Here is a 12,379-nt window from a genome sequence, read left to right as displayed (position 1 = left end):
CTTGTGCTTCAGGAAGGTTACTTTGGTAGCTGGGTGAGGGATTTCTCCACAGATGGTCCTGCTCTTCAGAGTCATCATGTTATAGAGATAATTCTGAGCACTTGAAGTTTATGCCAGAAGAGACTAAGCATGACTAATTTTCTACCTTGTTGAAAGGGAAGGAGAAAGGGAATGAACATCTATATAGCTCCTACTACGTGCCAGACCTGGTGCTAATTCAAATATTTGAACTTCAAATTTTCAGATCTTATCAATTTGGAAATTTTAAAATATTGCATCATTTGATCCTCACAATAACCTTGAGATGTAGGTATTATTACCATTTTACAGCTGAGGAACTGAGCAAACAGAGGTTAAGTGACTTGCCCAGGGTCCAATAGTCAGTGTTTGAGGTTGGATTTGAATTCAGGTCTTCCTGTCTCCAGGCCCATCACTCTGTTCAATGTGCCACCAGTTTGCCTATTGAAAAAGCTTTGAGTGTGGTCCTACTTTGTCCATCTAAAGGGAGCTAAATGGCACAGTGAATAGAGTGCTGGACCTGAAGTCAGGACAACTCCTCTTCTGAGTTCGAATCTGGCCTCAGACACTTACTAATTGTGTGGCCCTGGGCAGGTCACTTAACCCTGTTTGCCTCTATTTCCTTATGTGTAAAATGAGCTGGAAAGGGAAATGGCCAACCATTCCAGTATCTTTGCCAAGAAAACCCCCAAATGGGGTCAGGAAGAGTTGGACATGACTGAAAAAAGACTAAACAACAACAACAAATATATCTGGGACAAGCATTACCGTTGGGCCTGAATTAGGCTGAGATCTAAAAGGAGCAAGAGACTAGTATAGTAAGAACATTTGGGAAGTTTCTGAGTGAGTTTAAGAATCCCAAGCTGAGCTAGCCCTAGCAAGTGACCGCTCTAGCCACTCCAGGACAAAGACAAAAGCCACTACTCCAGGAAAATGGCTGATGGATTTTCTCTTAATGATGCCATATCTGGGTCTGGAAATACAAACCCACAAGGTTCTTGGGGAAACCAACCTGCTGGTCCTGGGGCATACCCAGGATATCCTGGAGCCTACCCTGGACCAGCAGCACCTGGAAGGTATCCAGCTCCAGGACAGCCTAGCGCTCCTGGAGCTTATCCACCCTCAGGGCCCATGAATATCCCTAGTGGACCAACACCTGCTGTGAAAGGCCCACTGGTAGTGCCTTATGATCTTCCCTTGTCAGGAGGAATTATGCCTCGAATGCTGATAGCCATTATGGGCACAACAAAACCCAATGCAAACAAAATTACCATAGATTTCAAGAAAGGAAATGATGTGGCCTTCCACTTCAATCCCAGCTTCAATGAGGACAACAGAGGAGTAATTGTTTGTAATTCAAAATTCAACGATTCCTGGGGAAAAGAGAAAAGACACCTTGTGTTCCCATTTGAAGCTGGCAAACCATTCAAAATTCAAATTCTCATTAAGATTGATCATTTCAAGGTTGCTGTCAATGATGCCCATTTGTTGCAGTACAATCATCGAATGAAAAATTTCAATGAGATCAACAAGCTGAGCATTTCTGGTGATACCTTAAATACTATGATATAAATTTAAAGGATCAGAAATATTTTTAAAGGAATTTTCCTGTAAAACATATACTTAAGTGCTTCCTACTCCTTATGGGAGTAATCTTAAAGGTACTCATATTCCATTTACTTTCTTTGTCATAGTCACACAAAATTTAATAAAATTTCTTTCACTAAGTTAAAAAAAAAAAAGAATCCCAAGCTGATCAACATAAAAACCTTGTTCCCTTTTGTGTTTAAATACAAATATTCTCTCAATGACACTGTATGGCTGAGTGACTCAGAAAGCCACAATCTCCAAAGAATCAGTTGCTAGTGACCAAAAAGGAGACTTAGAGCTACATGGCAGATGCATTCAGATGAGTGTATTTCCAAGAATGACCTAACTAGGGGAGGCCAGGTGTTGAAGTAAATAGAGTAAAATGGAGTCAGGAGAACCTAAGTTCAAATTCAGCCTCAGATACTTGACACTAGCTGTATGATCTTGGGCAATTCACTTAACCCCAATTGCCCTGCCTTCCCCCCACCCCTCCAAAAAACAAACAAACAAACAAACAAATAAACAACAAAAAAAGAATGACCTAACCGGAAGGAGCAGAGTAAGGGATATCATAGGTTAAGAGAGGAAGTTTATGACTGGAAAAAGAGAGGTCAGTCTTTAATACAGGTGAACAGATTGTTGGTGGTCCTTAGTTCTGGAAGAAGATCAGTGGCATCAAGAGTGGGATCTCTTGACTTACAAGTAAACTGGATTTAAGTGAGGCAGAGCTGTGCAAAGCCATCAGCCTTTCTCTCTCTGTCCTCTAGAGTGCAATGGCAAGACACAGGTCAAGATGAATGTCAATGGCATGGACAAAGGAGTGCACAGGATGGGAAGGCATGGGTGGACTGGGGGATCTGCATTGAAGAAGGAAATGCCCACACTGGGGAGAATGCAGATCCCATTTGATTTGAAGCAATGGGGAATGAGGTCAATTAGAAGGCTATCACAGGAGTGAAGAGGAAAGTTAATAAGAACTTGTCAGGAGGGTGGTAGCCAGGTAAGTGGAGAGGAGGGAGTATATCATAATTGCTAACATTGAAATGGTGCTTTTAAGGCAATGCAGTACAGTGGAAAGACCCCTGACTTTTGAGTGAGACCTAGGTTCAAATCTTATCTCCATCACTAAAAATACTAGAGAAAGTCACTTAATCTCTTTGGGTCTCAGATTCTTCCTCTATAAAAGAGGGGAGAAGAGGAGGGAAAGTTGTACTAAGTGGCCACTAAAGTAAAGGTCTTTTTCATTTTTAAATCCTAGCATTTACAAAGCACTTTACATACATGGTATCATTTTGTCCTCAAGAAGAACTCCCTGAGATCATCACCAATATTACCCCCATTTTACAGATGAGACAAGTGAGTCTGAGAGAACTCAATGAACTAGAATAAGGTCACAAAGCTTGTAGATGAAGTGAGACTTAACTCCGGATCTTCTTGACTTGTAAGGATGGTGCTTGAGGCTGCCGCTGGTTCCTCACCAACGGGAATTCTGCTGTGTCTGATCAGGGCTGCACTTTTCCTAGCACAAATCTGACTCAATAAACTTCAGTGGCTCCCTCTTGCCTCCAGGATCAAAAGCTGTTTAGCTTTTAAAATCATTCGTAAGCTGGCCTCAACTTACCTTTCCAACCTTATTGCACCTTACTTTTCTCCTCACACCCCATGGTCTCTTGGTTTTCCTCATGCATAACACTTCATCTCTCAAATTTACATCGATTTCACCTCTGAATATGAAAAGATTTTATTTCCTTCCAGACTCAGCTCAAAGGTCACCTTCTATATGTAGCTTTTTTTACCCCCATAGTTGCTAGGGTCCCCCTAAATTTACCTTGAATTTATTTTGTCTTAAACTTATATGTGTTGTCTCCCTAATAGAATCTAAACTCCTTGAGAGCAAGTATGATTTAATTTTTATCTAGACCACGCTATTGCCTAGTGAAAAGCCTGGCACATAGAAGGTACTGATTAGGTGCTTGTTGATATTTGGAAAGACTTAAGAAGTCAGATCAATGAAATGACTGACTACAGCTCTCATTTTAAAGGACTTATGATGAAACACACGACCCAACTTTTGACAGAGAGGGGAACAAATTTAAGGTGCTGATTAAGATATTTTGGGGGAATTTGGACCCCAAATAAATGTATTAATTTGTTTTGCTTGACTATGTTTCAAGAGTTTTTTTTTTTGTTCTTTTTCCTTGGGGAAAGGGAAGAGATGGGGGAGAAAGAAGAATTTTCACTTGTTGAAATAAAATTACTAAGATAAAAAAAAAAGGTTGCTGACTATCCTAATAGCTAATGGTCTTCTACATTCGTTACACTTAAAAAGGTTTTTTTTCATACTATGAATAAAATCTGTTGATGAAGTGAAAGCTTTCCACTAGAGATTCTCAGTAACATGAATTAGATAATGCTGAACAAAAAAATCTGACAAATGAGACAGCATGTGAGAGAGAGGTCATGGGTATAGAATTGACAGGACTGGGCAACTGACTGAATGGTGGAAAGAGTAAGTGATGATTCCAAGGGTATAAACTTGGGCGACCAGGAAGATAATGGTGTCTCAACAGAATTTTGGAGTAGATTAAGTTTAAGAGGGGATGATAATGCATTTCATTTTGTGTGTATTCTTCCTGACTTAAGTCTCTCCCTATTCCAATGATTTTCCTAAAGTGAAGGTTCGACCATGTCACACACACACACACACACACACACACACACACACACACACACTCAAAAAACTCCAGTGGCTCCCTGTTACTCCCAGGACAAGAGAGTCAGGATCAAATATAAAATCTTCTGTTTGACAAGAAGACTGGAAATGGTCTTTTCATTTCCAGTCTTCTTCAACTCTCTCCAATCACTTTAAAATGAAGCTGGGATTTTCCTCACAAAAGGCATTCTCTCTCCTAAATCCTTGCATTTTCACTGGCTAAGTCCCCTCCTCACCTCCACTTCCTCACTTCCCTGAAAGTTCAGCTCAAATTGCACTTTCTACATCAGGCCCTTTCCTGTCTTCTCCCTCCTCCCAGCGCTTGCCTCTGAGATTACCTCCTATCACCTCTGGTCTGTACACTTTGATTTGCTGTTGTCTGTCTCATTAGACTGTGAACTACTCGAGGCCAGGGGTTCTGTTTTTGCCTTTCTCTGTATCCCCAGAGCTTAACACAGTGGCTGGCACATAAATACCTGTTGAGTTTGAGATACCACTGGGACATCGGTAGAAAGGTCCAGCAGACAGGTAGCAGCAGTACCTTTTGTGTTCCACAGTAAATTAAATGTGTATTGATAAAGTGTGTGTGTTGTGTGTGTGTGTGAGAGAGAGAGAGATTTCATTTTCATATGGGTAAACTGAGGCTATCCTATTAGATGAACTATGTAATAGTTGTAGCATCCACCTCATAGAATAACTGCTAGGGTCAAATGAGATCACCTGAGAAACTTTAGAGTAATACATTAGTTTGAATAGGGGGTAGGGATAGGACTGGAGATTTCATGGTATAAAAAAGTTCTACAAGGAAACTCCTATCCATGCAACTCAGTCCCTTCTCTGTAATTTAGTTTGAGTACCCTAAATCCGGAACAGGTTAAGTGATTGGTCCAGGGCCACACAACCAGTTAGTGGTCTGAGGAGGACCTTGCTTTGAGGAGGGCTCCCCATCCCCTAGCCCAAGTTGCCTTTCTTCTTGTTTGTTAAATGGATGATGGGCTTCAGAAGTCAGGTAAAGACGTTTGGACTTTATTGTGGTTCCTGAAGGTTCTGGAGCAAAGTGACAGGAACAAAACTGTGCATTAGGAAGAGTACTCAGTCTCCCTGTGCAGGATGAATTATAGGGAAGACAACTTGGGTCCTGAGGCAGGTTACGAGAATATTGCAATAGTCCAGGCTAGGGGTAGGAAGGGCTGGACAGGGGGAAGAGGGAATGGAGAGGAGAGGGGTGGGAAGTTAGAAAAGAGAGTGGAAGGGAGTTGGCGACTGACTGGAGAGGCGTTCTTAATGAGAGAAGGAAGGGGGCAGAGCAGCTGTGGATGGCTCTCAGACTTCTCTCTTACACTGCAAGAGCGCCCCCTGCTCCTCTAGTATCCTTTCCAAGACCAGCTGGGCAGCCAGGACTATCCATCCCTAACGGCTTTAGGATTGTAGACCCAGAGGGTTAGGACTGGGCGGGACTTGGGCGTGAAGCCACTTGAGCTACAGGGAATCCAGAGGTCCTGGTCCCACGGATATATCCACTGCTCTGGGATGCAGCACAGTCCCCAGCTGAGTCAGGTTCCCTTAGGTGCTCGCAGGAGCACCAGGTCCAGCCCCCAAGGAAGGTGTCCGGGCTGGACGAGTTGCAGACAGATAAGGCTCGGAGGGTGCGGGGCCTGAGGCCTGGGCCACTGCTCTGCGCTGATAGCGAGACGAAGGCGGTATCTGGAAACAGCCCCGACTGCCGGGCTCAGGTCCCGTTCTAGGACCCCCAGTCCGGGGCTCTGCTTCTCAAGCCCTGACCCGCACGGGTCCCAGCGCCGACCCCGGCCGTACCCTCGTTCCTCACAGCTTCCCAGACCCCAGCCCCACACAGGCTCCCCTACTCTAGTCTCCTCCCCCCTCCCCCGGCTTCGCATAGGCTCCCCTTGACCCCAGGCCCGCACCTGAAGCCCGGCCCAGCTCGGGCCTTCCTTGACCTTTCTTCAGTGGCCCCCACCTTGCATCCGCTCTCCTAGAACCCGCTATCGGAGCCCGGCCCCGCTTCGGCTCCCCTTGACCTTTCTCCATCTCCTCCTCCCCCGCCTGGCATAGGCTCCCCCTGACCTTGTTCCAGCCCTCCCCGCCCGCCACCTCGCACCGGCTCCCCAGGACCCCGGGCCGCACTCGGAGCTTGGCCAGGCCAGGACTCCAGCCAGGGCCCCGCCCCGCCCCAAGGCCGGTCCAGGGCCGGCCCCTCCCGCCCGGCCGGTCCGGCCAGCCCGCGGGGGCAGGTCCAGGGGCGGGGCCTCGCAGAGCCCGGCCTTCCGGGAGCCGAGCGGCGGCCGCTAAGATGGCGCTGGCGAGCGCGGTCGGAGCCGCCGGAGTCAGGGTCCCCGGGGGAGCCGGAGCCGGGCGCTGGGCAGCAGCGGCGGCCGGGCCGGGCTCCAGGTCCGAGTGAGCCGCGGCCCGTACTTCCCGCTCCTGCCCCCGCCGGGGCATGAGCGCCCAGGTAGAGGGGGCGGGACGGAGCAGACGAGGAGAGGGGGCAGAGGAGGTGGCCCAGCTGGGACCCGGAACCCCGGGAATGCCAGGCAGCCTTCGGGCCCCTGTCTGAGCCCTCGCCCCAACCCCGGCTCTCCCGCCCACAGCCCCGCGGCACCTGGGCAGAGCCGGAGCCGGACCGAGGCCCATGAATTCCGTGTCGCCCGCCGCCGTGCAGTACAGGAGCGGGAGCCAGGACGACGTGTGCCGCCCCGAGGCCAGGAAGCCACCGCGGGCCCCCGGAGCCCGGGGTCAGGGGACTGGAGGGGGCAGAGGAGGAGGAGGAGGGGGCGGCGGCGGCGGCGGCCACAATGGCCTAGTGGCAGGAGCCGGAGCAGCTGCTTCGGCCACTCCGGGCCCTGCTGCCCCCAGCGAGCCGGCCGAGGTGGACAAGCTCAAGAGCAAATTCCTGTCTGCCTGGAACAATGTCAAGTATGGTGAGGACAGGGCTGGGGGCAGGGGGCTTCGAGGGGGCTTCGGGACAGAGAAGTACAGATGGGCCTGGGAGGGTGAGCACAGTAGAGGTGGGGCTAGAAGGTGAGTTAGGGGTGCCCCAGTGGAAAGTGGGGAGCTACACACGGTGGGCTGGGGGGATGAGGAGGCTGAGTCCTGGTGGGGGAGGATGGGGGTGTGGGAGGGCTGAACGGATCAGGAGCAGGAGAGGGAGGGCAGTAAGGGCAATGGAGAAACTGGGAGGGAAGAGGAAGGAAAGGGGATTAGTGGTAGAAAAGGTGGGGTGTGGCTGGGCAGCTGGTTACCTGCCCACCTTAGGGCAGTCCTGCTGAGCCAGGACACACTCTGAGAGCTGAAAACCCAGCCTTTGGCCACCAGCTTTCAGGGTGGCCTGCCCGCCCAGGGAAGGTGGCCCACAGGCTGGCTGGCCCCTGGGGTCTCTGCTTCCCATCTTTCCCCTCCAACCAATCTCTCCCTCCTTGAGGCTGGACTGTTCGAACCAAGACTAGCTTTAGCAAGTTGTCTACTGTACACCTGTGTGGCCGTCGGTATCGCTTTGAGGGGGAAGGTGAGCCTGGTAGGGGCCAGGGGATGAACAATCCAGGCCTTACTTCCTTTGGGCAGGGGTCAAGGGCCCTTCATGGCCCCTGCAAGTAGATCCTCTCCTACAGGTGATATTCAGCGGTTCCAGAGAGACTTTGTGTCCCGCCTATGGCTCACATATAGAAGGGACTTCCCTCCACTGGAGGGTGGCAGCTTGACCTCAGACTGTGGCTGGGGTTGTATGCTTCGTAGTGGTCAGATGCTACTGGCCCAGGGCCTGCTTCTGCACTTTTTCTCCAGAGGTGAGATTTGTTGAGAGATTCTGAGGGGGAGAAGGGATGGACACGAGTACCCTGGTTTGGGTCTGACCCTCTGCCCTCTGACAGATTGGACTTGGTCAGAAGCTATTCTACCCCCAGGCCCCAGGGAATCTGAGCTCCTCAGAAGCATGTCTCCCTCTCGGGCCGGGGCAAGCTGGCAGCGGGTTCCCTCGCCAGCCCTGGGCTTGGGTCGGGCTACCTGGACCACCAGTGGGGCACTGAGCCCCAGGGAGCTGGAGCAGGAAGAGCAGCACCGTCGCATCATTTCCTGGTTTGCTGATCAGCCTGGGGCTCCCTTTGGCTTGCACCGGCTGGTGGAACTGGGCCGAAGTTCGGGCAAGAGGGCAGGGGACTGGTATGGTCCCTCTGTTGTGGCTCATATCCTCAGGTGAGGTACTTACTTGACTGGGAGGGAGAGGTGGGAGCTAGGGATTGCAGCTGGAGCCCAGGGCTGCTTTCTTGTCTTCAGGAAAGCCGTGGAGAGCAGCTCAGAGGTGGCCCAGCTGGAGGTATATGTTTCTCAGGACTGTACAGGTAAGGGGCCAGGCACCTCCAGTGGAGGCCCCCAGAGGCCCTAAGGTGAGGGGGGGGGCAGGTATGGCATACTTTCTAGAGCTTCAGCGTTAATCACCTCTCTGAGCCTCAGATTCCTTAATGTTCAAAATAAAGATGATTTAAATCAGTGTTAAGCCCCAGGTGCTGGGGATCCCAAGACGAAAAACTCCATAGGCCCTTTCCTCAAAGAGCTTACACTCTCATTGAGCTCACACAAATATATGAGGGCAAGAAAGGAAAGGGTCCAGTTGAAGAACAGTTTGGCTGGATTGTAGAGTGACTGACAGGAGGTATGTGAAATCAGGCTAAAAAGTTGAAGCCAGACTTTGAGGGTCATTTCAGAACAGGCCATTTTGTCCTACGTAGGCAGTGGGAAACCACTGATGAGGAGGTAGATATAGTCAGATCTCCGAAGCAGGTAGATTATTCTGATTGTCTGTAGAGGGGAGAGGCTAGAGGCAGGGAGATCCACGAGGAGGCCATTACAGCAGTCCAGGTTGGAGAGGTGATGAGGGCCAGAGCTAGGCTGGTAGTAGTGGTACTCTCAGGGCAAGGCCAGAGAGGAGAGGGATTGGGTAGGACCTGACAAGCTAATTGGATTCAGTGAGCTTCAGTTTTCCAGGTTGGACAACTGAGGAGAATGGAGCCATCCATCACTGGAGAGATAGGGAAGTGAGAGAGTGAGTTTTGGAGGGAAGGTGAAAAGTTTAGTCTTAAAAGCTAGTGTTTTCCAGGGTTGTGGGCAGGAAGATTCTTCCAAGAATCAAAAGTTCTTAGAACTTTACCAGGAACCAAGAAGGAAGGAGCAGCTCTGAATAGGGAAACCAAAGGTTACAAAGCCAGGGTGATAAAACTGTCCCTTTTCAGAAGAGGTCTTGCTGAAGAAGCTGTTACCTCTCCTTTTACACACACTTCAGACAAGCTTGGTTATCTGGTTCCCCAGCTTCAGGCAGATTAGAAAGGGCAGGGGATGGGGAAAAGTAGCAGCTAGCAGGCAGCCTGATAAAGAGGGAGGAGACCAAAAAGTAAGAAAGCCAGGGAAGGAAGGAGCCTGGAAGCTGAAGGTCGTTCATTTAGCAGAGGCAAACACCATAATAGAGATCTACTTTGTGTACAGTGGGCGTTTAATAAAAGCTCTAGAAATTAGCTGAGCCCACCCCGTCATTTTGCAGAGGGGGAAACATGTCCAGCCTTACACAGATAAGCATGAACAGAATTGGCATTTGAACCAACTTCACGTTCTGGCTCCTCATCCTACCCCACAACCCTTTCTTCTCTGATGGTGTTAATGTCTTCTCAGTCTACAAGGCAGATGTGGCACAGCTAGTGGCCCAGCCAGACCCAAGCACTGAATGGAAGTCGATTGTCATCCTGGTGCCAGTGAGACTGGGCGGGGAGACCCTCAACCCTGTGTATGTGCCCTGTGTCAAGGTAGGAGCCCTTGGTAACCCTGCAGCTAGTTTGGGGGAAGGGTACTTGGGGCTTTGGGCATCCAACACCCATCCATACTCTGCTCTGGTCCCTTAGGGAAGCTGTCTCTTATTTTTTCTTTTTGTTATTTTGGAGGCAATCAGGGTAAGTGACTTGCCCAGGTTCACACAGTTGGTGTCTGAGGTCAAATTTGAACTCAGGTCCTCCTGACTCTGGGGCTGGTACTCTATCCACTGCACCTTCTAGCAGCCTCTCCCCCTCCTCCCCCTCTCATTTTTTAGGACATAACTGTTTCAGGACTCCTCCCCTGGCTTTGGATTCTCTCTCTCCTGGGCCACTGCATTCACACTTAAGACCTGATGTCCCATTCTTACTAGGATAAGGCAGTGTGGAGCAATGGAAAGAAACCAGAATTGAGAGTTAGAGCTCCAGGGTTTGAATCCCAGCTCCAGTGTTTGCTACCAGGGTGACCTTCTGATTCCCAGTCCTTTTTCCTGCTCCATAAAAAGAGGGGGCTAAATTAGATGATTGCTAAACTGACTGTGTGGGGTTGGCCATGCAGGCCACAAGATCATAGGAGCAGGGGCCAGTCCTGGAGTCAGGAGGATCTGAATTCAAATTTAACCTCAGACACTTACTAGTTGTGTGACTCTGAAGTTGCATAACCCGGATTGCCTCTCCAAAAAAAAAACCAAAAAATCATAAGAGCATAGTTAGAGCTGGAAAGGGCTTTAGAGGCCTAGAGAAGTAAAATTAATTGCCCAAGGTCACAAAGTGGCAGTTGTAACGGATTTGAACCCAATACCGATTACTTTTTCTGTGGCACAGCATGCTCTCAAAAACAATCTATGTATGGGACAGATCAGTCATGACCTGGGAGCTGGGTCTCTGGAGAGGAGGGTTTTGTCCTTAAGTCTGAGAGTCACCTCAGAAGGAATGCTGGTCTTGAGCCCTCTCTTGCCCTCCCCCTAGGAGCTCCTTCGGCTAGAACTGTGCATCGGAATCATTGGTGGGAAGCCCCGGCACTCGCTCTACTTCATTGGCTATCAGGGTAGGCTTTGCCTTCCGTCTTCCCCTCCCCTTTAGCCATCCTCCCTCCCAGGAGCTCTGCCTCACAGCTGGCTGCTTCCTCTGACAGATGACTTTCTGCTCTACCTCGACCCACACTACTGCCAGCCTTGCGTGGATACCTCCCAAGAGAGCTTTCCCCTGGAGGTCAGTGCCATGCTGGGTTGGGGAGGAGGGGAGGGTGGAATGGCTGGGCATGGCCCAAACCCTTCCTTTGGTCTCCAGTCCTTCCACTGCACATCCCCCCGGAAGATGGCCTTCAGCAGGATGGACCCCAGTTGCACGATTGGCTTTTATGCTGGCAACAGAAAGGAGTTTGAGCTGCTGTGCCTGGAGCTTACCCGGGTGAGCTGGCCTATCTTGGGTTTGGGGGGAGTGGCAGCAGGGCATCTGCAGCTTGCTGACCTCAGCTTTCTTCCCACTCTTCCCAGGTACTTAACTCTTCATCGGCCACAGAGAGATATCCCATGTTTACTCTCTCTGAAGGCCATGCCCAGGAGTATGGTCTGGAGGAGGTCTGCTCACAGCTCACACAGCAAACACTCCGACTGCCACAGGCAGGGAAGCTTAGCAAGGCCAAGAGGCCCAGCTCAGAGGACTTTGTGTTTTTATAGTGGGGAGGGGGGGAAAAGGGTAAGCAGAGTCTGTAATATATACATATATATATATATATTTTTATTTATATACATGTGATGGAGCTACCCCTTGTCCCTGCAGATGGAGAGGGTAGCAATATTCTCAGGCTCACTGGGGGTTTGGGGCTGATTACCAATCCCCCAACACCTTTCACTCCTACCCTCCTAGTGTGTGTGGGGTGGGTGGATGAGGAAGGCTATGAATCTGCTGTAGCAACATATTTCCACTGGAAGTCAGCCTAGGCTGGAGGGCAGAGGCCTGGCCAGTGCTTTGGGCTCCCTTCCCTTTGGCAGGGTGGTAGCTCAAAGGTAAAATTAAAGTTCTACTTGGTAAGTGTCTGAATGCATTTCAGTGCTTCCTAGAGCAGGCCATCCCAGTGGTTCTTGGGGCCAAGCAGACTGCTGTGCCTGCCAAGTCATCTCTTCTCCAAGCCCTCACTGAGGCGTCACTATGTTCCACCAGAGAACATTCTACCTCCCATGCCCAGAAAACTGAAGGACCTGTGTGGATGGTCACAAAGCTTTTAGGATTTAGACCTCCAAGGCCATCA

General features: G+C 49.9%; 1 protein-coding gene and 1 pseudogene across 2 annotated transcripts; both read left to right on the top strand.

Annotated features, from left to right (window-relative positions):
• The first annotated feature begins 908 nt into the window (after positions 1–908).
• On the top strand, positions 909–1,763 carry LOC138157581 (galectin-3 pseudogene; annotated as a pseudogene).
• Positions 1,764–6,628: 4,865 nt separating this feature from the next.
• ATG4D (autophagy related 4D cysteine peptidase) lies at positions 6,629–12,166 on the top strand. Of its 2 annotated transcripts, none has more exons than XM_069083082.1 (11): positions 6,629–6,791; positions 6,931–7,260; positions 7,761–7,844; positions 7,948–8,121; positions 8,239–8,527; positions 8,609–8,673; positions 9,995–10,125; positions 11,098–11,176; positions 11,264–11,340; positions 11,419–11,538; positions 11,625–12,166. In XM_069083082.1, the coding sequence occupies exons 2-11, from the start codon at positions 6,972–6,974 to the stop codon at positions 11,805–11,807; spliced, it is 1,491 nt and encodes a 496-aa protein (XP_068939183.1). In that variant the 5' UTR covers positions 6,629–6,791; positions 6,931–6,971; the 3' UTR covers positions 11,808–12,166. The 2 variants fall into 2 exon arrangements, with proteins under 2 accessions (XP_068939183.1, XP_068939182.1); XM_069083081.1 differs by having other exon boundaries at positions 6,631–6,791; positions 8,206–8,527.
• The last annotated feature ends 213 nt before the right edge of the window (positions 12,167–12,379 follow it).

This window comes from Petaurus breviceps, unplaced genomic scaffold (genome assembly GCF_028583685.1).
Source record: "Petaurus breviceps papuanus isolate PSGF00001 unplaced genomic scaffold, PetGlider_PUasm1.0 172, whole genome shotgun sequence".
In the NCBI taxonomy this organism is placed as follows: domain Eukaryota; kingdom Metazoa; phylum Chordata; class Mammalia; order Diprotodontia; family Petauridae; genus Petaurus; species Petaurus breviceps.
Note: the sequence above shows the minus strand (reverse complement) of the source record. Positions and strands in the feature narration are given on the sequence as shown.